At 39.7% G+C, this 26,337-nt stretch overlaps 2 protein-coding genes across 7 annotated transcripts in view; both read left to right on the forward strand.

Moving 5' to 3' along the window:
* The window catches only part of LOC118220034 (protein unc-93 homolog A-like), a 58,686-nt gene extending 55,895 nt beyond the window's left edge, over positions 1-2,791 (forward strand). For all 3 annotated transcript variants that reach the window (XM_035403629.1, XM_035403636.1, XM_035403645.1), the window contains one exon: positions 1,935-2,791. In XM_035403629.1, the coding sequence (XP_035259520.1) occupies positions 1,935-2,203 (269 nt within the window). In that variant the 3' untranslated portion in view covers positions 2,204-2,791. The remainder of the gene's footprint in view (positions 1-1,934) is intronic.
* An 8,820-nt stretch (positions 2,792-11,611) lies between these two features.
* Positions 11,612-26,337, forward strand: part of orc3 (origin recognition complex, subunit 3) — a 73,480-nt gene continuing 58,754 nt past the window's right edge. Inside the window, exons 1-4 of one of the 4 annotated variants that reach the window (XM_035431130.1) lie at positions 11,612-12,123; positions 12,499-12,553; positions 20,649-20,746; positions 22,056-22,200. In XM_035431130.1, coding sequence (XP_035287021.1) covers positions 12,094-12,123; positions 12,499-12,553; positions 20,649-20,746; positions 22,056-22,200 — 328 coding nt within the window. In that variant the 5' untranslated portion in view covers positions 11,612-12,093. Of the gene's footprint in view, positions 12,124-12,498; positions 12,554-20,648; positions 20,747-22,055; positions 22,201-23,862; positions 24,012-24,672; positions 24,675-26,337 lie in introns of those variants that run through there. The other 3 variants (XM_035431123.1, XM_035431137.1, XM_035431148.1) reach the window with 3 other exon arrangements.

Consider the following 26,337-nt stretch of genomic DNA (forward strand, 5'->3'; position numbering starts at 1 on the left):
AAATGCTGGGTCAGAAAAATTCATATATTAACCAAATCACTTTGGGATCCTCTTTGACATAGCGAAGCCATTTTATTTTCTGCCAACGCACAGCTTGTCCCTCTGTATCTCTGGTCCTGTTTCTGACTGATTCAAAATGCCGCTGCCCGACTCATTTACAACCTTCCCAAATTCTCCCACGTCACTCCTCTGCTGCGATCACTCCACTGGCTACCGGTCGCTGCCAGGATCCGGTTCAAAGCCCTGACCCTCGCCTACACCGCAGTCAACAGGACAGCCCCTATCTACTTGCAGGACACGATTCGATCCTATACGCCTGCTCGACTACTCCACTCTGCAGCAGCAGGGCGCCTTGTACCCCCTCCCACCCGAGTAAAGGGATCACAGAGCTTCTCCAGCCTAGATCCCCAGTGGTGGAACAAACTCCCTGTCCATCTTCAAACCTCTCCCTCACTACCCATCTTCCGCCGTGGTGTGAAGACTCATCTCTTCAAACTATACCTGGACTAACTACCGCCACTCTGTATATTTCATTCTAAATCCACTTTTTGGTAATTTGTATTTGTCCTAATATTGTCCTAATATTGTAGCTTGTTCTTCTGCCTAGTTGGCTTGCAGAGGTTAGGTCAGAATAGTGTTCACTGTGTCAACTAAACTGTGTTCTTGGCTAGAAATAGCTGTACAAAATAAGTATTGTATCTTATTGAACCTGTAGTTTGTAGTTGTCCATGACCATGAAATGCACTTTTGTACGTCGCTTTGGATAAAAGCTTCTGTCAAATAAATGTAATGTAATGTAATGTAATATAATGACAATGCGTTGAGAAAATGATTTGAAGTCAAGGAAGTCGCTGTTCCCAAGTTCAACCACCTTGTATTATATGGCTTGTTCCTCCTTGCCACTCTCACAAGAGTATAATAACCCTCTGGGCCGTATACAGGCACGTTTCTCCTGCTGTATCAATTGCAGCATGGACACTGTCGCATTCCATCTGGCTACCTTTCACACATGCAGCTGTCTAGCTAGTTGCTAGCTAGAATGCTAGCTTTAACCTTGCTAAGACCAATTTAGTTTAGCTTACCTTTGTTACTCAGGGCTGACTTTGAATCCTGGATTGATACTTTGTCTCCACCATCTTGAAATAAGCTCAATAAAACGTCTTAAACAGTAAAACACTGTCTTCTCCTCACGGTTTACCTGGCTGACTTGCATGTCTTATCAGCCATTTTGACTCATGTGCTGTCCACAAGCTTTACCCATGATGCATTTCTCAAGGCCAAAAAGGCGTAAGTGCACATACGCCTTTTTCACTCCAAATATTTCAGTGTGTTCAATGTTAGGTGTTTCAGTTTTTGATGAATGACTCTGGATTGGTTTAGAATTCACGTGTCCTTCTGGAACTAGAAAGAGAGCTTTCATTTGATATATATAATATATATATATATCATATGATATATATAACTAATTTTCGCCAAAAATGTCACTTACGGCCCTCTGGTTCTAAGCCCTTGACTTGTTGATATACTTTAATATATCATTCCAAGGGTATAACAGCAACAACATGCCTACAACCACAAAAAAGCCCGGACCTTTTATTTATAATTGAATTGAGATAGTCTAATAGCCACTTTATGCAGGTATTAAAATTGATTTATGTCATGATGTTCCCATGTGTTTTAAATACATGTATGCATCTGAAATAATATGTAGTGCACTTTGTCTCTTTTTTGTGAATAAAATACAATGAAAAAACAATAATGTAATATTAATATACTGTCAGATGACCACTGGAGAAATTCTTAAGCAAAAGTAAAATCACCGCTCTGGCATGACGTGATTGTCTATTAACATTTCAGTTTCAAATTAAGTAGCAATAAAAAGCATAAACTTCATCAGAGAAGTAAAAGTAAGGCTGTTATATTCTTTATTTCAGCACTGTATGGGGTTATCTTTCCTGACCAGAGGCCTGCAGCATTCTCCAACTATCGTATGTGGGAGTCCACAGGATTTCTCATCGCTTTTGCTTACAGCAACTTCCTGTGTGTGAATGTTAAGCTGTACATTTTGATTGGTGCTCTTTTGGTCTCATTTGGGCTCTATGGCTGGGTGGAATATGAAGAACAAAAGAATTCTACTGTATGGGCACAGAACATAAATGCTAACTTTGAAGAGGACATGGAAGACAGAGAGCTGACTGCCTGAGATGCCAGGTCTAATCACTCAGTTGTCCTGAACCATTCAATGACCACTGTTCTTTTGATTATAGTTAGGGCCAGTGGGTCATCTCCACCATGTGACCTGAAGGGATTTAAACTTTTATTTCAATGGTTATCCTCCAGGGGTCCCCATAGGCACCCTCAATGGTATTGTCAAGTGACTAGTCATACAATTGAGTTTCTAATTGAAACATTTATAAAAACAATTCATTGATCTAATATGGGGAGAGTCAGAAAGAAAAGTGAAAACAGATGTAAGTTTAAATGCTACAAAAAGCATGTCTTTGAGCCAGTGGTCCTCCTGGTCATGGAGAGCCACAGGATCTGCTGGCTTTTGTTGTTGCTCAGCACTTGAGTAGTACAGCAGTTGACCAGTTAAAGCAGTTGATTATACAGTTAACTCAGGTCACCTGGTTTCTTGGGTCTGAATCAGTCACTGATCGTAAGGAAGAAACAAAATCCAGAAGACTTTGGCAGTCCAGGACTAGGACTGTCGCTACAGTAAAAAGAAAAATGCAACCATGCAGGGGTGTCTAATCTTATCCAAAAAGGGCTGGTGTGAATGAAGTTTTATTTTTTATTTTTAGCCCACCACTAAGACACCTGATCCTATTGAAAGTCTTGAAGACCATGATTAGTTAATTGGCTGAAATAATTTGTTTGTAATTTTTAATAAAATGTTTTGTGCAAATTAAATGTCATATAACTGCTCTCATTTATAATGTGGACATTTCCCACATTATAAACCTATCATGCCCCTGTACAACACTTAAAAATACTACAGCATGTCCTTAGTTGTAAGCAATCAAAAACTGAATGTAAGGCATGTGTGTAGCTTGTTAATGTCAATTATTGTCTGTGCTTAATTAGTGGCAATTACTTTACTGAGGTATTGCAAATGGGATAGTTGTTTGAAGAGGCTATTGAGACTTCTTTCTGGCAGAGGACTGAACTACTATAGCCGCGTTTCCACCAAAATTACCCGGAACTTTCAGTCCCAGGAACTACTTTACCAGGAACTAAAAGGTTCCTTCAGCCAATGGTTGTCTGCGTTTCCACCGGGGTCTAAAGTACCGCGAAGATTAGGCAAATTAGCCCACTGACGTTGTCGTCGGTCCATCTGTCATATGATTTCTTCTGTAACCCCATACTACCACCGAAGTAGCCTTTTCTAATAACCGGGACAGCCCGGAGGGGTTTATTCCACTTATATACAACGGGTTACCAACAATGACTATATATGGTTACTTTTGTATTTATTGATTTTCATATATCCTCTAAAACACATTCATTAACAGCAGAAAACATGCACACGTTGTAAACAATTTGCTGTTTTATTACTTTCTCGTCGTCAATTCCATATAGGCTAATCGCAAAATGACAAGAATAGAACGAAAACTCGGACTTGCGTGAAAATGTAAATTAGTAGTGGTACAGCCACCGTTTGCTTTCCTTCGAAGTTACTGCTAGCCGAGCAGCGAAGTGTGCCCTCCAGATGCGAACCATGCACCATAAATGAGTCCATAGTCTTCCTGGTCTTTTCGTGGAATTGAAAAATGGCAGTAAACTTGAGTAAAATTACGGCAGTCTGAAAAAGCTAAAGCGAAGATTACTAGAATTAACCTGTTATTTTACCCGGATAAAAAGTGCGGAAGGTGATTTCCAGTTTGCTTGTACTGTATCACCAATGTTAATTACGCAGAACTACCGCATACCTCACATAACTGTATCAAACGTTTTGAGTCAATTACAACGGGCTAACAAAGAAAATCCGGAAGAAAATATTCAGCAACCGAATTAATCCGTTTGAATGTTTTGGTAGCCTACGTAATATGCTGTCCCAGCACGAATGCTTAGCATTTTATAAAACGAATACTAAAGCAAGAAAAGAACAGAAGAGCACACGTTATAATTCCAAGACGTTGACAGGTTATAACCAAAAGTAGGCTACTACGCCGCATAACATACAAGTTTGATTTGAAGTTATTATGAAAATAAATTGGTTTGCCGCTGCATATTTTCAAACATGGCGGGTAATGGCGGAAAATAAATACAACACAAATGCTACGAGTACTCGACCAATCAGAAATGTTCAGCGCTGCAAGCTCCACCCAAAAGGTTCCTGTACTTTCGGAAAGTACTACCCCCCGAGCAGGAACGTTTTGGGGGGTAAAACAAAGCCCCCAGAACTAAATTTAGACCCTAGTTCCTGCGGTGGAAACGCACTGAGTTCCTCAAAAGGTTCCTAGTTCCGGGGTATAGTTCCTGCGGTGGAAACGCGGCTTATGTGAGAAACCAAGGGGAGACAAACTGTTAGCCCTAATTATAGTGGTACATTATATACTTGATTAAAATTATGTAGACTATTTTTATATAATAAAATAATGATACTGGTGGTAATAATAATATTAAAACCTATGGAAAGTCAGCCTAAAACTGATTATGATGATGAAAATAATAATCACCATTATTAATATGAATAATAACGATAATAATTATAATAGAACCAAGAACCACTTACGTGAGGGGCTGGGGGCGGGATTATCATGACCAACCAAGACCAACTAACACTTTGTGACCGCCAGGTAGAGTGAGACCAGCTTCCTTCGACAGACAGAAAAAACGTAAACTGATTTGCAACTATATATGAAATAGGCGAAATATTGGTAACAACCTGTACCTAGTTATGTAGTAAAAAATGTCCTTGTTGTCCTCCAGTGGTTATTTTTTCAGTACTTTCGCGATTTTTTTCTGTGCCGGCAAATAAGACAGAGGTGGTCCAGCGCTAGCCTTTGGTTGCTAAGGGGACGTGTATCGACCACCCCATATAAATGAATGGAACTTGACATAAATTTGCTAGCATACTATTTAAGTGTCCTGTCTTGTGTATTTAATTTAATATGAGAAAGGGTGGCCGATAGGAACGTCTAGGAATCTGTACATATTCACTGCTGTTACCCAAGTCGCCGGACGCAAAATAAAACAGCCGTTAGGGCAAAACGGAGCTTTAGAATGTCGCCAGCAGTGTATGCGCGTGAGCTCGACAATACATTTCTCACAGAAAAGGTAGTTTGAAGGTAGTTCATTACAGTGGTGATAGAAGTGACAAGAATTAAGTGGTACTGTGCTGTTAGCCTTTACTGATCGCCGTACAAGGTTAATGCGAAGTAACTAGCACAATCTGACAGTGCTAACCCATAATTATTTTGAATGGTACTTGCTCAATCGAACGGTAAATGTGAAAAACATTCGATTATAGTCAGCGGCACCAAAATTCTCTGTCACACCCTCAATAAACGGCAAAAGTCCCAGTAGAAGATTGAATTAAATCTTTAAAAGTTGCATATTTTCTGAATAATTTTCGATTCAGCTTGGTCACAGTGAGTGAAACTAGGCGATTTGAGCGTATAGTTGCTATGTATATTTTAATCACAATACTTATGTTAATTTCCGGAAATAAATTTTTCGATTGTCCTCTCAATTTGAAATTATGACGCAACGTCTGCGCCATTGGATTTAATGGGTCGCGATGAGATAATTCTGAGCATGTTGCTTGTCTTAAAGTTGATATAGTAAATAAGGCTGTAATAATATAACTAAATGTATATGTATGAAGTTGGTTTCTTACATTTAGACAGTTTATTATCTGTATTTTTACAGGACATACATTTTAATAGGTAACGATGTTGCTGGGAAAGCGGAGACGTATACGGACGTATACAGTGACGTAATGACGTGGCTCTCTACCCCGTGGAGAAGCAAACCGGTTCTTAGAAGGTTCGCAAGTTGAACCAACTGCGAACCGGCACTAGCACCATCCCAGAACCAGAACTAGGTTCGCGTTGGTGGAAAAGAGGTATCTTGGTGCTGCTTTGGAACCAGTTTTCCTGGCCGAGAGCTAGTTCTTTTGCTGTCGAAAAGCGAAGAACTGGTTCGCAATTAGGCACCAGCTCCGAACCGGCCCTCGAAATGCTTTGGTGGAAAAGAGGTATCTGTGTTTCCATCATTGTGGCAGCAGTTTGGGGAAGGCCCTTTCCTGTTTCAGCATGACAATGCCGCCGGGCACATATAGAAATTATTTGGTCGAGATCAGCATGGAAGAACCTGACTGACCTGCAAAGAGCCCTGACCTCAACTCCACCCAAGACTTTTGGGATCAGTTGGAAAGCCAGGCCTAATTGCCAAATCAGTGCTTGACCTCACTTATGCTCTTCTGCCTGACTGGAAGCAAATCCCTGTAGCAATGCTCCAACATCTAGTATAAAGGCTTTCCAGAAGAGTGGAGGTTGTTACAGCAGAATAGGGTGGACCAACTTCATATACCCCATAATTTTGGATGAGATATTGGATGTCAGGTGTCCACATACTTTCGGTCATGTAGTATATCATCCAAATAACAGCAGCGTTTCTGCTGGTAAGGTTTTGCCGTGGCAAATAAAAATTATAAAATAAAAAAATTATATATATACTGTATATAGCCTATATATTAAATATTTCTGCCTAAATGCGCTTTCAAACCCATACTGTCGCGTCCACATATTTATTTTCAAAAAGAGCCTAGGCCGCACGCTCCGTGCTTGCTCCTTTCTGAGGTGGTTGGAAGACTTGCAGCACGCGAAGGTCGCACTGTCTGTCAAAGCGTCACTTTTTTTTCTTCCGACCAAAAGACCGGAAGACAACGAAAAGGTAGGTAGCGAGTATTACAAAAATACCATAGTGTTATCCACACCAGAACTACAAGAAATGGCTAACATGGCCTCAATGTGACCTTTCAGTCGAATTAAATAATTCCATTAATTAATGTTTCTGAGTTGGTGATAGTATGCCATGCAACCATCTCAATACGATGTTCAAAAAACACACCAAGATCTTTGGTAAAGGGCTTTTTGTTGGAAGAAAGTGGTCCCAGAAACAACTGGATTTGTTCCAAGACTTCAGTTAAGTTGAAAAAAACTGTGAACCATCCATCAGCTTAACACTTATGCAACACTGACAATTTACCAAAATCAGCAGGTTTAACTGAGCAGTGCCACTAAGGATAGGCATCATAACAATTAAAATATATTTTATGCGGGGGAATTAGACCCAATGGTAACATGGTAACCATTCCAATTCCTCAGTCTGACAATAGTATGCTGCAATTAAATCTAACACCAACACAGAGAATTGGCAGTCATCCAAAGATCTTCTGTGACCCTAAGAAGGGCAGTTGATGCTGTCTGAAACATGACTGAAATTTCTTTAAAACATATTATTGCAACAACATATCCATATGATTTTCATTAATGACTACCAGCCTACAAAAACGTTTCATTGTATTGCATAAGAGATATAAGAATATTAAATATTGTGACAGAAATGTTTTTTATATAGATGTACAAGAGTTGTATTAACTGTGATTCTTGCGTTGAGATGCACTTGGGGGTACTCTTGAACATACTGTCACAGGTTCAGTGTCATCCTCTGGAAAATACACACTTGCACAATTAAATGTTTTTTTTTAAATGTTGTAATAACATTATGTTAAGTGTTCGGAATAGCATGCTCTGTTAAAGGTTTTTTCCCACTTTCTACAGAGCCAGGTTGGTCGAGGATCTATACTATAAATGTTACTCCTGATTCTGGGTGTAAGAAAATGGAGAAACCACAGCCATTTCAAACAGTCTAGAGCTGACATAATTGAGAACAGCATTAATGTGTTCATGGTTATGCATACTGGAACTGTTACTTAATGAATACTGTACGTTATCAGACCTTATCGGTTGTGTTGTCGTTTCAATGACCTTTGGTATGCACTTATTGTATGTCAGTTTGGATGAAAGTGTCATCTGCAACTATACCGGGAGTTAGCATCTATCTGGGAGTTCATAAAAACATTCTTTCACCACCAAAAGATTCATATTCCATCATAACAACAAGATAAAGTAAAGAATACACTGCATATATACCAAAACAGTGGTGAAAAATGTTGCTCACTAAATAGCAAAATATGTGAAATTCCTGTGCAATTATACCACATTGTTCTACTTTCAATATCATCTACTAAATATGGAATTAATACATAATCCTTCCATTAGTTTTATGTGTAGAGATGTCTAAGATGCAGTGGTTATTTATTGCCTTGGACGAAAGGTTTGTGAAATATACACTTATTTGAAACACCTGTATGATAACTGAGCTGTTGTGAAACCACGCATGCTGTTTATGCCGTTGTAGCCCTTTCCAGTTCATTCTGGTTTCATCAACAATTCTTTTATCCAGTACATACAGTATTCCAACAATGTATGATGTGTCTAATTGGGCATTTGGAGCAGTGAGTCCGAGCGCAACAGCAAGTTTTGTTGCAATGTCACAGCTTTTCACATTCAGCAACGGTGTTAGCAAGGAAAGACATACAGCTGGTGAGGCGTAAGTCATTGTTTTTCTTCAACTTTTGCTAAATATTATTATTCTTGAGAGCTTCTCCAAGGCATATAACTCACCTAGCTGATATGGATTTGGAGAGTGTGTTAGATGAGGAGAACAAGGAAGGCTACTCTGAATTAGAAATCTTCTATTCTCTCAAGGAGGATACATAAGAATATGGTGATGTCATCCTTGATATGTAAGTATTACTGATTGAAATATCTCTATTAGGTTCTTTTTTCCACTCCACCTGTGCCTTTTGCCTTATTTTTGATATTGTTATATTTGCATTAGTCATAATCAACAACTGTTATAACTGTCCTTACTTGGGAGTCTACAGTCTACAACCTCAATGATTCAGTTACGAGCCTAGTTCCCTAACCGTTATGATACACATTCAGCTTGTGTTTTTGAGGTCAAAACATTGTGGCAGTGAACAAAAGCATAAAAATGAGCAGCACCTCGGGCTACCACATGGCTGATGGTTAGTCTCCAGGTGAGCAAGATTGCAGTAGAGAGGAACACTCAAAACCCGTTCTGTGAAACAGTCTATAGTTAGAAAGATGGAAAAAAGCAAGCAAGTTTCAAGGTTTCAGAAAATTCCTTGTCTATGGCATGGAGCTGGAGGTTCATGGCACGATGAGGAGTTTGTGCAAACTGTGGAGGAAATGTGGGAAACAGTTTGGGGGCAAGAGGGAGAGGAGGCAAGTGGCCATGTATAGCCGTAGGAAGAAGTGGTGTAGCGAGTTAAGGTATAATAGTGCAATATCTAGCACTAGAAGCGAGCCACTACAACCCTACTCCCACTTCCTGACTGGAACTAGCTGGCGAAAAGGAGTGCTTTGTTGGGAAAGGCAATGGGAAAGATTGGCACTAATATTCAAAGGTTTCTCTCCTCATTCTAAAAATTTCCAACCACTGTTCATCATCAAAAATAGTGTGCAAAATGGTCCCACTGCTCCTGACTCGTATTGTGTATCCAAAGACTTCTCTCCGTGGAGGTAGCGGACATCACTGCGGTAAATATATGATAGCCCTTCTCTACCATTTTACCATCAATTTTTGCTGTGTACGAGTCCTGCCTTTGAAGCAATGGACATTGAACAAAAGAAACATCATTGTAACTTCACTGGGCTCCATGTTAGCGTCTGTCTGTTGCCAATCTTACCTATGTTACTCAGGTCATACAAGCTACATGGACACATAAACACACAGGCCACATACAGGACATGTAATGCAAAAAATATTGACAAAAGATCCAATTTCTACAAGACATCAAGACCTGTAGTGTAAATGTAAGGTTAGTTTAATGTCTGATCTGAAGAACAGCTTCTGCTACAGTACAGAGCCCCCATCATCCTGCTGTAACATTGGATTTATTTTATAGAAGGCCCCCAGTACTAAACTAAGAGTGTATGGCAATGCATGGCCGGGATACACTAGGGGCGACATAGCTCAGGAGGTAAGAGCAGTTGTCTGGCAGTCGGAGGGTTGCCGGTTCGATCCCCGCCCTGGACGTGTCAAAGTGCCCCTGAGCTAGACACCTAACCCCTAAAATGCTCTGGCTTTGGATAAAAGCACTATATAAATGCAGTCCATTTACCAAAACACCAGCAACAATTGCTGGGAACATGATTTCACAGAAATTATTACACAACGTTATAGGTATGGGTCTGTAGAGTAAATGTATACCCCCTTTCCATTTGGTAACAATTTTTAGTTTTAGCAGTAATCTGGCATGGAAATGAGCCAGTACTGAACTGACAGTGTGTAGCAATGCATGGCCGGGCTACACTAAAACACCAGCAACAATTGCTAGGAACATGATTTCACAGAAATGACTACATAATGTTATAGGTATGGGTCTGTAGAGTAAATGTATACCCCCTTTCATTTGGTAACAATTTTTAGTTTTGGCAGTAGTCTGGTAAATAATGAGCCAATACTGAACTGAGAGTGTATAGAAATGCATGGCTGGGCTACACTAAAACACCAGCAACAATAGCTGGGAACGTGATTTCAAAGAAATTATTGCATAATCTTTAAGATCTGGGTCTGTAGAGTAAATGTATACCCCTTTCATTTGGTAACAATTTTTGGTTTTGGCAGTAATCTGGTAACCAATGAGCCAGTACTTAACTGACAGTGTATAGATATGCATGGCCGGGCTACACTAAAACACCAGCAACAATAGCTAGGAACATGATTTCACAGAAATAACTACGTAATGTTATAGGTATCGGTCTATAGAGTAAATCTATACCCCCTTTCATTTGGTAACAATTTTTAGTTTTAGCAGTAATCTGGTATGCAAATGAGCCAGTACTGAACTGACAGTGTATAGTAATGCATGGCCGGGCTACGCTTAAACACCAGCAACAATTGTTAGGAATGTGATTTTACAGAAAGGACTACGTAATGTCAAAGGTGTGGGTTTAAATATGAGTATATAATATGTAATTATATCCAATTGTATTAGTTACAAGAAGAAGAACGACAAAATCGCACTTAAGAAATTATTGCATTTACCGAGCTTTTAGTTTGAAATCCTCTAACCAAAAGTCTCCAATTGTTGCCAGCAACAATTGCCAGCTCCACGGAGCTCACAGGCTGTAGAAATAATTCTAGTTTCCATAGCAACTTCGGAGTGGTTCTCATCTCTCTTTAGGATTGTGGGTAGCGTAGTACTTTAACGGAAAGTCGTGATTAAAACACGATTTCTTATAAACGATGTTGAAATCGGTCCAATTTATGGCTTATAAAGGAGCATATGACATCGTTTCACAATCTCGTAGCTTATGGTAAGTCTACCTTTTGCGGTTAATATATAATGTCTGACGAATCAAATTAGATGGCAAATATGAATGGTATTTCTACTTCTGGAACCAGACGTTTCTGCTCTTTAGTGTCATAGATGACGTATTTTTGTAGGCCAACTGGGAAGTTTCTTCCGCCGTGTGTTTCCATTTCCAATGCTTTTTTTCTCGTTTTCTGTCGAAAATAAGGTGCTTAACGAAAGCCTAATCGTTTCACGCTTGTTTCTACGAGATACATTACATCCATTAATGTGTCAACCGTGAATTTAGATGCCATTATGTGTTTTTTAAAAATAATTGGTGAAATTTATCTCGACCATACAGACCTTATTTTCTTCAGAAAACGAAATCCGTATGGGGAAAAAATATTGCCGAGGGACCCCATACGGACTGTCACTGTAACAATAGTTTTATCGTTGGGAGTTTTATTTTGAAATTTTCAGTCATTAGCTTCACACCGCACTGAACTCTGTGTCGGCACCAGGCAGTCCAATGGAATTGTCGTTTGCTTACGTAGAAACCGCGGGAAAGGTACGACAAGACGCCGTGGGGTATTGGTGGATTTGCCCGGCATGACTAGGATTATTGGCTGGCCAGCAATAGCCATTTCAAGTTTATACAATTTATATAACTATAAAGTGTAAAGGAGCGACAGATGGCTGCTATTACTGCTTCCATATCAAAGGTAATGTTGTACTCTTTGGTTGCTAGCTAGTTAGATAAAATTATCCGAGGTAGTGACTTAGCTACGTAATTTAGCCTAGCTAACATATAAGCATACTATTCTGAACTCAACCCAGAAACGCAAATCGCTTAACGGATAAAGAATACAATATGTATACGGTTATTGGACTTTATAGTCATCTCGCTTGTCAACTGCCTGTTTGTTGGAGGGCTGCTAGTAGTCGTGTAACATTAGCAAACGAATTCGTTTAGTCTTTTCACTTCCTAGGTTGCTGCTGGTATTAGCTTGTCAGTGTGGAAATCAATAATACAACGAGCGGTGCACGCTACGTATTTTTGTTTTTGCTGTTTGGTCATCTAAGTATATTGTTTACAGGGTTGCTTTGTGTTCAAGCCAAGTATCAAGAAAAAGAAGAGGACTTTAGATGCTGGTGAGTTTGAGATAACCTTATTATGGTGTCTGCCTGATCTAGCTGCAAACCAAACACCTATTGTGCGAACCCGAAAAGCAGTGCTATTATATGATTTTTGTCTTGATCTCCCTGATCCTGTTTGAAGGAATGTAAAAAAAACAACAACAACAAAAAAAAAACAACACGTTTTTAATGTAAATGCCAGGATACTCACGCATACAAACCACTATCTCGAAGTCGTTAAAATGTAACTAAATCTAGGCCGTGGAAGTATTGATAACAAAATGAGGCCTAGATACAATAAACAACATTGGCTATCTTCGCTCACAAAAATTAATCGAGCTGTATTTCAGAGCAGTGTTACTCAGTGTTTCCCGAAATTAGGCTATGTCATGTAACTTGGACCTGTGTTTTGAAATTCTTCTTATTAGGGGTCCAAGCAGCGAAGCTGGTGGAACCCTATTGTATCTGTTAGGATTATTAGGGGTCCAAGCAGCGAAGCTGGTGGAACCCTATTGTAATTGTTAGGATTATTATGGGTCCAAGCAGCGAAGCTGGTGGAACCCTATTGTATCTGTTAGGATTATTAGGGGTCCAAGCAGCAAAGCTGGTGGAACCCTATTGTATCTGTTAGGATTATTATTATTATTAGGGGTCCAAGCAGCGAAGCTGGTGGAACCCTATTGTATCTGTTAGGATTATTATTATTATTAGGGGTCCAAGCAGCGAAGCTGGTGGAACCCTATTGTATCTGTTCGGATTATTATTATTATTATTAGGGGTCCAAGCAGCGAAGCTGGTGAAACCCTATTGTATTTGTTAGGATTATTAGGGGTCCAAGCAGCGAAGCTGGTGGAACCCTATTGTATCTGTTAGGATTATTAGGGGTCCAAGCAGCGAAGCTGGTGGAACCTATTGTATCTATTCGGATTATTAGGGGTCCAAGCAGCGAAGCTGGTGGAACCCTATTGTATTTGTTAGGATTATTATTCTTATTTTTCTCTGCTAAAAGTGTCTGAGGCTCAGCAACCATAAGTCCTAGAGCAACCAAATTTGGCAGGTGGGTTCCTATGGCCTCCCACTACTCAGGCACTAAAAATCACCTATGTCGGCCAGATGGTGGCGTTATAACAAAGGGTTATGCGTTTAAGGTCATAACTCCGACACCATACGTTAGATCAACACAAAACTTCATCGACCTATGCATCTGAACGTGCTCTACAACTTTGCTATTGGCCCCACCTATGTCCGCCATATTGTTTGCCCGCCATTTTGACCTTTTCGTTGGGGTGTGGAAGTTTTCTCCACTAAAATGTCTGAGGCTCAGCAACCATAAGTTGTACACCAACCAAATTTGGTGGGTGGGTTCCTATGGCCCCCCACTACTCAGGCACTACACATCACCTATGTCGGCCAGATGGTGGCGCTATAACAAAAGGATCCTGTTTAAAAGGCCATAACTCCCACACCGTAAGTCAGATCAACACAAAACTTAATCGACCGATGCATCTGAATGTGCTCTACAACTTTGGGACCACCTATGTCCACCATATGGTTTGCCCGCCATTTGGACCTTTTTATTAGGTGGGGTGCGGAAGAGCTGGAGCTCCAAATATAAGCGTTACGACATCTAGTAAACTTCTTTACGGCAAGCGACATCCATGGCGACGCAAGTAATCCGACACTGTAGGTTCTAGTTTTTATTAGTGAGGGGAGGGTCTGAACGTCGGTTTAGTCTGTCATTATGCTGACAAATAGCTAAACCATTTTATTGGTAGGTTTTGCGTTCCTGTGCAAACGCACGAAAACACGATGGTATAATAAAACAATGACGGTAATACATATGTAGTCCGTTTCGTTGCTGCCATAACATAAACTATCTTGTGTCTACAGCTGCAGTTTCTCGCTGCAATTACTAATATTGAATATAAACAAAAGACGCAATTTATGCTGTACTCTGCCAATGTCTAAATAAATAATGAGCGTAGGAAGCAGGTAGCATGCATGGCAAGTTGATCTTTCGTTTTTTACTACTAAAGGTTTGTTAGTAAAAGCTTTGAGAGGATGAATCATTACTTTTCTTTGGCATGGATCCATTTGAAGACAATATCGGGTGAGTTCGGAGTGTAGCACAGTGGATAAGGAACTGGGCTTGTAACCGAAAGGTCGCAGGATTTCCGGGTAGGACACTGCCGTTGTACCCTTGAGCAAAGTACTTAACCGAAATTGCTTCAGTATATATCCAGCTGTATAAATGGATACAATGTAAAATGCTATGTAAAAAAGTTGTGTAAGTCGCTGTAATGTAATGTAATCTTTAAATCCGTCATTATGCTGAGAGAAATCGTATTCTCAATTTAATCTCTAAATTGACTGTAAGCTTAGGGTTGTAACTAGTTAGCTGTTTCGTAGGTGACTTAGTTAATGCACTCGTCTTAACTATTGCTTGTATTTTTGCATAGACTGCGTTGTTTCTGTTCTTGTTTGTGTTAGTGTTAATCAGTTTAACCTACAGGGTCCAAGTTGAACTATGCGGTTGTTCCCTGCACTTGGAACGGTAGGCTACTGCCCTCTAGGGTTTTCGACACACTTGTTCCTGGTTATGGTTATACACTTTGTTGTACGTCGCTCTGGATAAGAGCGTCTGCCAAATGCCTGTAATGTAATGTGATATTCCGTAGCAACAAGATACCAGACATTAGCCCTAAAATATGCCAATACAGCAGTGAAAACGCTGCTCGCTGAATAACGAAATAAACGAGACAAAGTTTAAAAAAAAATTATACCATGTCATTCTACAGTCAATATCTGGGGCTAAACATTGAATAAATATACAATCTTACCATTGGTTTTACGCGTAGAGATGTCCCTTTTGCGACTGTGTGGTCATATATTGTCTTGGACAATCCGTTTGTGAAATATACGTGCATTTGTGACGCCTGGGTCGGCTACCTCTAAAAATAGCTGTGCATAATACCACACCTGTTGCTTACGGCATTGTCGCCATTTCTAGTACAATTTGGCTTGATTGACAATTCATTTATTCAGTAGGTGAGAGTATAAGCTTTCTAACGATGTATAACATGTCTGATTTTGCTTTTTCAATACCGTTTTATCGGTCAGCGTATCCGAAAATGTTCTTATATGCCAGTGTCTAAATAAATAATACGATTGGCTACTTTGCGAGCAGCGCTCAGATCGCGAGTTGATATTTCGTCTTTTGTTTCATTTTTTCTCAATGTCCTATCTATTATTTGAAATGTGTATTATTCTATCTGTCTCTGAGGCGCTCTGAAATGTGCATTCTCTGCTAAGTTGAGCAATGGATTGGAATAGGTAGCCTATGTGTCTGACGTAATGACTGGAGATAAGCACATCCGCAAATTCAGCAATCTCAAAATCACCATAACAGAATTCATTGCTGACTACTTCTGATTTTTTTGCAAAAATATCAACTGGTCCTCATGATCTGACCACAGAACACTTCTCTGTGCATTCAGTATGTCACCAGCAGTACTAAAAACTCGCTCTGATGGCACACTGGTGCCTGGGATGCACAGGTATCGTTTGGCTAGAGTTGAAAGTAGTGGTAGCTCTCTCGTTTGATCTCCACTAATTCATGGCGTTTTCGGTCAAAGGCAATGCATCTTTCGCTCGGTACCTCGTCACTTGTTCTCTGGGCGACTCCCTGGAGGACTTTCTTTGTCTTTGGATGAAGGAATCCCCAAACAGTGCATCCAAGGCTGTCTTTTTTGAAGGAGGTGACTCATCTGGAGCTGCATTATTTGACAAGAAATGAATTTCAATATTGTCATGTTTCTCAGTTCTGATTAACACAAAACAACAACCTTTTATTCACACCACTTAATATTTATTTTAAAAGCACACCTGTGGTCTCTTCCTTGGTTCCTGACAACTGTGAACTTCCCTCTTCTGCCTCCTGCCTTTCCCCTGGCATCTATGTATATAAGAATGTGTGAACTCTGTTAAATGTCTGAAGTGTAACACTGCACACACAAATTGTAATACCGATAAACTGTTAAAAATAAATACTATCCCTTTCAGCTCAACGTGACGGAAATAGGGTTCAACTTTAGTAGTGAATGTGGCGCCAGCAAGTGGCGGTAAAATTGCATTAAAATTACATATGCCACTTATCATTTTACAAATTAGCTCTGCATAGATAAAGTTGCCAGATATAAAATGAACATGATAATCTAATAGGTGATATGGGGGGCGAAACTTGGCTCATTATTTATTACCGGCGGGCACTCTGCAGCCTCGAGAGCAAGTTTTGCGTATACACATTCTCGGTCCTCTTTTTCCAGGAAGGGCAGTTCTTTAAAACGTGGATCTAACGCGGATGCTGTTTAAAGAACAAGAGTATCGTATTCGTTATTAATAGTGTAATAACCTAAAACATTAACCAACACTGATTTTAAAACACGCACAAAATGATCAAATTACCTATGTTCAGAGCGTCACAGGTGCCAATGTAGCGTGCGGAGAGATCATCGCTCAGCACACTCTTCATCTCTGTAACCAGGGGCGAGTCGTCTTCGCATGCCTGTAAGTGTTTCAGCAGTTTTGCTTGAAGAGGAGCAATGTCTGAGCTGGTTGGCTGGTCTTCCTCGCACATCACCGTTGTTGCTATTTTGACAGGACCTATCAATTTAACAATGTCCTCCACATTGGTTATATCACTCTCGCTCAGTGTGTTTACATCCGTTGCCCCCTTTCGCAGATCCTTTGACATCAGAGTTGCCATTATAGCTGCCTGTTGTTCCAAAAAACGGTCAAGCATCTCATATGAACTGTTCCACCTGGTGATCACGTCTTGGGTCAATTTGTGTTGTGGCAAGTCCAACAGCTTTTGTTTATCCTGTAGGATGTTACACGCCGTGGGGCTGCAGTGGAAAAATGAGACAATTCTTCGCACTCTCCCCAACAACCGTGAAGCACTACTCTCCCCCAAACCCTTATGTGAGACTATGTTGAGAGTATGCGCGAAGCACGTAATGTGAGGTGTGAACTGAGCTTCTACACCGGCTATGATCATGTTCCTGCCGTTATCCGTTATAGGATTTTTGTCGGAGATGCTCCATTCTGAGCAGGTGTCACGCAGTAACACGCCAATGTTTTTACCAGTATGTGCTTCGTTCAAAACTCTGGTTTGCAAATTTGCATATTTCAAATGCCAACAGCACACCATAGGATAGAGATACAGACAAAATGACAACACATATTGAAAGATGAAGTATTGAAGAGCAATTTCCACTATAGTTTTGATTTTGTTCGTAAATAGTTTTTTGGCTACATTCCAAAGAAGACATGTAAGTTGTAAGTTTTGCTTTTTCTGTGTTGACAACACAGCAAAAAGGCTGGTCATGCCTATTTCAAATGCCATTTACAGGTCATAGGATAGGAGACAAAATAGTGGATAGTGGAGACAAAATGAAAATAGCTATTGAGAGCTAAGAGATTACAGATTTGAATAGAACAAGTTTGTATTGTTAAGATTTTTTAAATATATATTTATTTATCAACAAATCATGAAGTGGGCTTATTTGGAACACCCATGGGCTTAAAGGGTACATTCGGTACCCATTAAGCCCATGCCAGACTTTTGACAAATTAAACAATAAAAACATTAGAAATTGGTATAAATGAATTATTGACACTTCAAATGAGAGATTAGACTTTCATTTTAACTAAAATGTTCTCGTAAATTGGGGCAGTATGCATTAAAAATGTCTGAAAAGCGGATTTGGTGGGCTTAATAGGGACGTTTACCCTAGTTCCTGTGGGAAAAAAAAAACAATATATGCAAATTTGCCTCTGCCAGGAAGATCTCTCATGGCGGCAGCACCAAATGAAACCCTTAATCACTGTACAGACTGTTGACAAATTAAAAGAAAAACCAACATAAAGTGTCTTGGTAAGGTGTTGCACCGCCAGAGTAGCTTCAATAATATTAATGCTCTTCTGACTGAATGGAAGCACATCCCTGCAGCTGTGCTCTAACATCTAGTATAAAGCCGAAAGGGTTGACCAACTCTATATTAATGTCCATAATATTCTGGGTGAGATGTTGAATGTCAGGTTGTTCGCATACTTTTGACCATGTAGTGAGTGCATTGGGTTGACAGGTATGCCATTCCCTCAAGTTACGACTTGGTGGGGCATAGGGTTGCAAAATTCCGGGAATATTGAAAGGATGGAAACTTTCCATAGGAATTTATGGGAATTTATGGGAATTCATGGGAAATAACGGGAATAAAATGGAAATATAGCCCTATTTGCTCAAGCTGCATTTACCATGTCATATGCAGATAGAAACAAACCTTTTACCATATCATAAGCAGACATAATTGAAAACATTCCCTATGACCCCCCTCCAAAAAAAAGACTTCTCAACACCTAAAAAAACCTCCTAAAAACAGTCTTCTGAGTGTTTTAGAATTCTATTTGCATAGATAGTTGAATCGCAAGTTTTTAGAAAAAGTCAAGGAATGACAGACGTGGAATAAACATTAACAAAATACATCCCATTTTACTGCACAAGGGGTCAGTTGACCCGGCGGTTCTAGTGATGAGCAGTATAGCGTGAGTAGTGCCAAGTGACGTCGGCAGCACACTAGGTGACCAAAGACGGGAAGTTTTGACAAGAGGCTAACTGCTTATCCAAAATTACCAATATTTATACGACGTCTCCATGCCGCTTCACAGCAATAAAAATATCCTACTTATCAGACGGCGTTAATTTCGTCAACAAAAAATATTTGTTAGGACCCCTTTTTCCCATGATGAAAACAAAACCTAATGAATGGAAATAGATTAATTAAAACTCCTCACTTAGCATGCTCAATCAAGCTACATCACATGGTAACAGCTAGATAGCAGAAGGTGTTAACAAGGTATAAACTGGTATAAATATTTTGAGCAGTAATACTTACATAGCAATGATGAAAACTTATCTGTTTTCAATAGACAGGCTATATCATTGATTTACTCTATTTCTATCTGCTTCTGTCTTACATCAGAAAACGATGTCAGCTAGGTCTTTCAGCAAACATATGGCTTAGCTATGCCCAGGAGTCCTCAATAATAATAGTATTTTCCAAGAAATTACGAAAAATCGTAAACAACGTTTCATTATATGCAGCATATTTTACTGCTACCACAGAGTGAATGCGTAAGTGAATGGGATGATGAGAACTTTTGGGTACGCTGAGATATAGGCTGAAGCGCTATTCCAAAAGCAAAATTAGACATGTTGTATATTGTTAGAAAGCTTATACTCTCACCTACTGAATAAATGAATTGTCAATCAAGCCAAACTGTACTAAAAGGGCAACAATGCCGTAAACAACAGGTGTGGTATTACACACAGCTATTTTTGAAGGTACCCAGGCATCACAGATGCGGGTAGATGTGGTGCAAAAGCAATAGTTGAGTAATAATAGACAATTAGTAGTGAGCAAATAAGCATGTATAAGAAATTTGCTCCAGGTGGGATTTGAACATGTGACTCAACAATCCATAGACCGTAACGTTACCATTGAGCCACAAACTGACAAGCTGTAGAGACTGTAAATTTTCTTGGGTAATCAGATATGCCCATTTTACATGTATGTGTGACATTTTGATTGGCTGGTGTATGTAAAATGACCAATGGGGAGACGTTCTTTGTGGGCTAGGAGCATTTCTGATAGAAAGGAGAAGAAGAAATCCTGGTGTGGTGAAAATGCAGAATCCCCTTAGTTTGGGGCTTTATTGTGTGGACATGTGAAGTTTATGAGTTCTGTCTGTTGAAATGGGGTCAGAATGTACAGAAATTCATGTTTTTAACGGCTGAGAGTCTGTGGCTCTTGTGGTTATTTCAGTGGGGAACCCTGAAAAGTGCCAAACTCTCATTGCTGTATAGGTATGGGGCATAGCTGCCATCCCAATATGTACGTAAACGTATGTATACTGTGTGTGTTTGTGTCTGTCTGTGTGTGCACAGACTAGCCTATTGCTCTCACTTGATTCTATCTGTTGTGTTCATTTCAGTTTTAAAAATACTATCCATTCATTTTTAGCATAATTGCAATTTTCTTTGACTTTTCAGAGGACTATTTCATCAATGGCAGTGATGATTGCGAGAATGGCAAACAGCGTTTCCTTCTCTGTCAGGAGCTATGGGAAGACATGAAGTCCGAAACAGAGGTAAGCACTCGTGAAAGCACTTTAACAGGCTCTGTAGTCTTCAAACGTATTTTAATTTGGCAGATTCGCAAAGGCTGTTAAACTGCTGTTGAATATGACACTGGGAGCAAATGTCAGGTTGCTGTTGGTTTAATGACACGCCACGCCAGATAGAGGAATTATCTGAAACCTAACAAATTAATTTAATAAAGATACCTTTTGTTGGAAGCAGGGTTAAATACTATATTATCAAAAGAAGTAATCCAGTTCAGCTATTGAATACCTTTACACAAGACCAGGTCAAAACCTAGTATATGGCTGGACCGAACCGGCCAACCAATGGTGTAACTTCATCACTCAGTCACAGACATTCGCATTTATAGGGCTGGCCCCACTGTTGCGGTCCAGCCAAAAAAGGTTGGATGTTAAAGGTGTCGGAACCCTGAGCTCTGCTGGCCTGCCTGTACGCTCTGCGCCAGTCGTGCAACACTTTGTTTTGGTTGCAAACCCCGGCATTTTGCCATTGCAAATCCCCTAATTAAGGTGTACTGAGTACTAAAGGATTACACACTGGGGGGGAAAAAAAAGTTTTTTGGATAAACCTAAAATTATGAATAATTGTTTTTTACACCTTTTATATTTTTGAAAGAATTGAAGATTTTGAGGTTCAAATGAATGAAACCAGTTCAATGGAGAAAACTTTTTAAAATATAGGTGCAAGAAATAGTAATTTTATGCAATGGAACTTTTTTCAGTGCGTTAAACACTGTGATAATTGAGTTGGAGGGACTGGCAGTGGAAGGCTGTTTTTCTTTGAGCCTTTGCCTGTGAAGGCTGCTGTTAACCTCTTGAAAGTAAAGAATATCCAGCGCTTAAATTCTGTTATAAATATTTTTTTATCGATACATATTTTTATAGAAGCCGAAGCTTGTCCATGTCATAATAAAATATTTTTAAATTGAACATTTTCAATTCTGGCTTTCTTTTTTATTTTTGCAGTTTTTGCTTCAGGACCCTAAGAACATTTATAAGTTGAATTGCATGCTGTGTATATTCCAAGATATTTTTACCTGCAGTCAGAATTTTTTAGATGCAAAGCACCTCATGAACCTGGCTTGTAACTCACTCACTCACACAAACTCACTTACAGCTGGCTGCAGATTTTCTACAAGGGGGAGCTAACAGCATAAGAGTGGTGCCCACCTGCTTCACCTGTGTCTCCTTGTTTTTCCACCTAGAGAGCAAGAATGATACCTGAAGCTGTATTAGATGTGTTTACTTTGGAATATATATTTGTTTGCCGAGTGTTTAATTTATATGTCTCAAACAGTCAGTGCAGGATGATCTGAATAAAAAGGTCCTGGACAGCCTTCTGGAGTTTGCCAGGAAATCAACCTCCAGCTTCATGTCCCGAGAGGAAGATTGGGCATCTCATATGAGAGCCAGTGAGATCCCCGTTGCTGCCTTGGTGCTGGGTGAGGCTGACCTGTTTTCTGTTGATGTTGGTGAAGATACAATTGAATTTCAATCAATTTCGCTTTGTGCCTATGGTAATCGCTTGCCTTATCCAATCCTGCGGCAAATGGTATCTTTTTACTTGTATACTCCAGATTGTGAAATTAAAAGCTTGCTTTATTTTGAAAAAAAGACTGACAGTGTGTGGACTCTTGAACAAAAGGCAAAATCTTTTTCAGTGTCGTGGCTCAAAGGTCAGCATATATGCAAACCACGTTCTTTAGATGCACTGAAAAAGAGTGTAACTATCTGTGTAACTTCTCCTGGTACTATTGACTTCTTGTGTGACATTTTGCTCATACATCAATATTCTCTGTGTTCCTTTTTTTTCCTCGGTTTGTTAGTGGTGTCGGGGAAATTACAATAAACTGTAGCCTTACTCGGGCCACCACTTATGCCCGAGTAAGGCTGCAGTATATTCTCATGTTGGGTTCCACTTATGTAGGCGTAGTGGTATAACCGCACAATTAAAAAAGACCAGGTCAGAACCTAGTATATGGCTGGACTGGCCGACCAGTGGTGTAACTTCATCACTCAGTCACAGACATTTGCGTTTATAGGGCTGGCCCCGCTGTTGCAGTCCAGCCAAAAATCAGTCTCATAAAATTACAGTTATCTAGATTATTCGGCCATAAATTTGAGACTTCAATTAGTAATCAAGATTACAAACATTTGTGATCAAATAATGAAATCAAAGATTTACAATAACTGGAAGGATATAGTTCTGGATAGGCTATTTTGACTCAGATTCTCACGTTCTAGCAACATCAAAACAGACACGGGTTTAATAAAATGATTTATTAATCAGCAGAGCTCAACTTTATGCAAATTAGTCCGTCTAGCGCGTTACATTGAGCCAATCAGGTGAAGGCTGTGCTGCTGTTTCTTCAGCCGGCTAGCCAAAATCTTGTTCGTTAAAAAAAGTTCAGCGCATTTTGAGGATGGAGGAAAAACGGATAATTTCTGTAGCTGCATTCCCGGTGTTATACGAGGTAGAGAGCAGCTATTACTAGCTTCTTGTTGCGGTCCATGGCGGGTTTGTGATATATTGGGATGTTATCTGGATTTAAAATCGGCGGCGAATTATCCGGTTTGATATATGATAGATAGCTAGCTTGTTAACATGGCGCTCCGCTAGCCCTAGCCCAAAAACTTAATAAAACAAAAAAAAATTAAGTCAGTTATACTTGGAGAGTAATGTTAATTTTATTCTGGTTATTCCACTCCTTTGCAAGCTTATTAGACAAAGTATATTGTGATGCTCCTATATTTATACACGTTGCATGAACGGGAACACATTTTCAGCAGGTCTTCGTAACACCCACCAGCGCCCACCACATTTTTTTTTTTTGACACGCCCCCAAGCAGCCAGGCTACGTGAAGCGACGCGTCGACACGCGATGTTTGACGTTGCAGTGGACATGCACCATAAGCTAAACTGCTATTGCCTGGGAAGTTTGCTCAGTCTTACTGTCCGCCCATTCAAGCAGGTAGCGGCCTCTGGTGGTCGCTGTTGGGTCCTGGAGAGAACAGTGGTACCAGGAGAAGTTACGCAAATAAACTGTTTTCTCTTTTTCAGTGCATCTAAAGAACGTGGTTTGCATATACGCCCCCCCCCCCCCCCCCCCCGGTTAATCCTAGGCTTTCTGCAAGCTTTTTAATTACAGAGTTATGAGAACTCAAGTGGGCCCATAGGAGTTCCACAGCACTCAAGGGATAATGCACTTTGGGTGACCATGCAGGAAAAGACCAAAGACCGTGCAGGAGAAGAGTGAGCGATTGCCGTCCCTTACTTTTATACCTGGTGGGGTGGGGGGAAATCTTTACACCGGTTGTGTGTGACAAGGATCTAGAATGCTGCGCGCACTGATGTCGTCAGATACGCTAAATGTTCTTAAAGTCATTTCCATTTGGAAGCCACAGACTGACCGAGTGTACCTACAGTGCCTTTTCTCTGAGGACCCATCAGTCTTTTGGTCTTGTATGCGGTTTGGGGGTATGAGTGGGTTACTCAATAGGAATATAATAATAGGTTCACTCAGTGGAAGCTGCTCTAGCTGTTCAAATCAGTGTCCAGCTGGATCCTAGTATTATTTCATATAAATAATAGAGGGGTCATAGTCCGGGATATTTAGATTTCACTTACTCAGATGGAGTAAGCTTAGTTAGGACACCCTGGGTCAGCTGTTATGTTTGGTTACCCGGACATATATATTTTCAAGCGCTGACATTTGTGGCTGCAAGCCATTAAAAGAACATTTATTGGTTCTGTTCTCTGCATCCCCCATTTCATATCGGGTAATGTTCCTCCAGTACTCAATGAAGTAGGCTAACAGTTAATGATAACTAAGCAGCTTCCAAGTTAGCATTAGCAGGCTAATTCATAATGGAAGCTCCATTGACCCATATTTGCAACATTGGCGCATAGGAAGGAGTAGCTTGTAAACACTAAGTTTATAACATCATTCAGTTTATAAGGCAAGCATAGCTTTATTAAAGTGGCATTTATTTATTTATTTTATTTATTATCCTTTATTTAACCAGGAAGGTCCCATTGAGATACAATATCTCTTCTGCCAGGGAGTCCTGGTCAAGATGGCAGTAGGAAAATAAAAGTTTCAAATAAAAACCAAAAAAAAAAAACCAGACATACAAGGATCAGGAGCTAAAAGGCACTTGTTGCTAAAAGCAATAATATTGTTCAGTAAAAACTGATTTTAACATATTTTTAAACATGTCAAGAGAGGGTAAGGATTTCAGATTAAGAATGCATTAACTCATTCCAGACATGCGGGGCATGAAAGGAAAAGGCTGATTTACCCAGTTCTGTTCGAATACTTGGGACCATGAGGAGAATTTTCTCTGAGGATCTAGTGTTATGGCTACTGGAGTAATATTTCAGTAAGCCGGATATGTACTGCGGTAGTTTACCCAGTAAAGCTTTTAAAATAAAAATTAACATATGGGTTTTTCTCTTTGAATACAATGAAGTCCATTTAACCATTTCATGTAAGTTACAATGGTGTGTATGTACACTTGCACAAGTTACAAACCGCAGGGCAGCATGATAGACTACATCCAGTTTTTTCAACAGAGATGAAGATGCATGCATATAAATTTCATCAACATAGTCTAATACTGACAAAAAAGTACTTTGAACTAATCTTTTTCTAGCAGTAAAAGGAAAACATTTTTTTAAACGAAAATAAAAAACTAACTTTGGTTGAAGTCTTTTTTAGAAGGCTATCAATATGGACGCTAAAGGTCATCTTGTCATCAATCCAGATGCCGAGATATTTGTAAGAGCTAACCCTCTCTAGCTGAGCACCATCTAGTGTTAAAACTGTACAGTCAGTGGGTGATGAATGGGAACGTGAAAAAATCATAAATTTAGTCTTTTTAGAATTTAAAACCAATTTTAAATTAACAAGTGACATCTGCAATAAATTAAAAGCAGTCTGTAGGGAATCCATTGCCACTTTTAAAGATGGTGCTATAGTATAAATAATTGTGTCATCTGCATAAAGGTGTACCTTTGCTGGATTTAATCCTACCCCAAGATCATTTATATAAACAGAAAATAAAATCGGTCCCAGCACAGGGTTACTAAATCCTATACAATTGAGTCTTTGCAGGAGAAGACCATATCCACTGAGTCAAACGCTTTGGATAGATCAATAAAAAGCGCAGCACATGATTTTTTATCATCCAGAGCAGTAATAATATCATTTGTAACTGATATGGCTGCAGTTATAGTGCTATGCCCTTGTCTAAAACCTGACTGAGTTTGACTTAAAATGTTATTATCAGACAAATGTTTTAGCTGTTCGTTTACTAGGGATTCAAATACTTTAGCTATAACGGATAGTCTGGAAATAGGGCGATAATTATCCAGAACAGAGGGATCTCCTCCTTTTAATAAAGGAAGGACAAATGCTGACTTCCAGGAGCTGGGGATCAAACCGCTGGTTAGACTAAGATTAAAAATGGAGGCAATGGGTCCCGCAATCAGATCTGCTGCTATTTAAAGAAAAAAAATAAGGCTCAATTTGGTCAGGACCAGCAGACTTTTTACAATCAAGACTCGATAGAGCTTT

This window comes from Anguilla anguilla, chromosome 1 (assembly GCF_013347855.1).
Source record: "Anguilla anguilla isolate fAngAng1 chromosome 1, fAngAng1.pri, whole genome shotgun sequence".
Taxonomy (NCBI): Eukaryota; Metazoa; Chordata; class Actinopteri; order Anguilliformes; family Anguillidae; genus Anguilla; species Anguilla anguilla.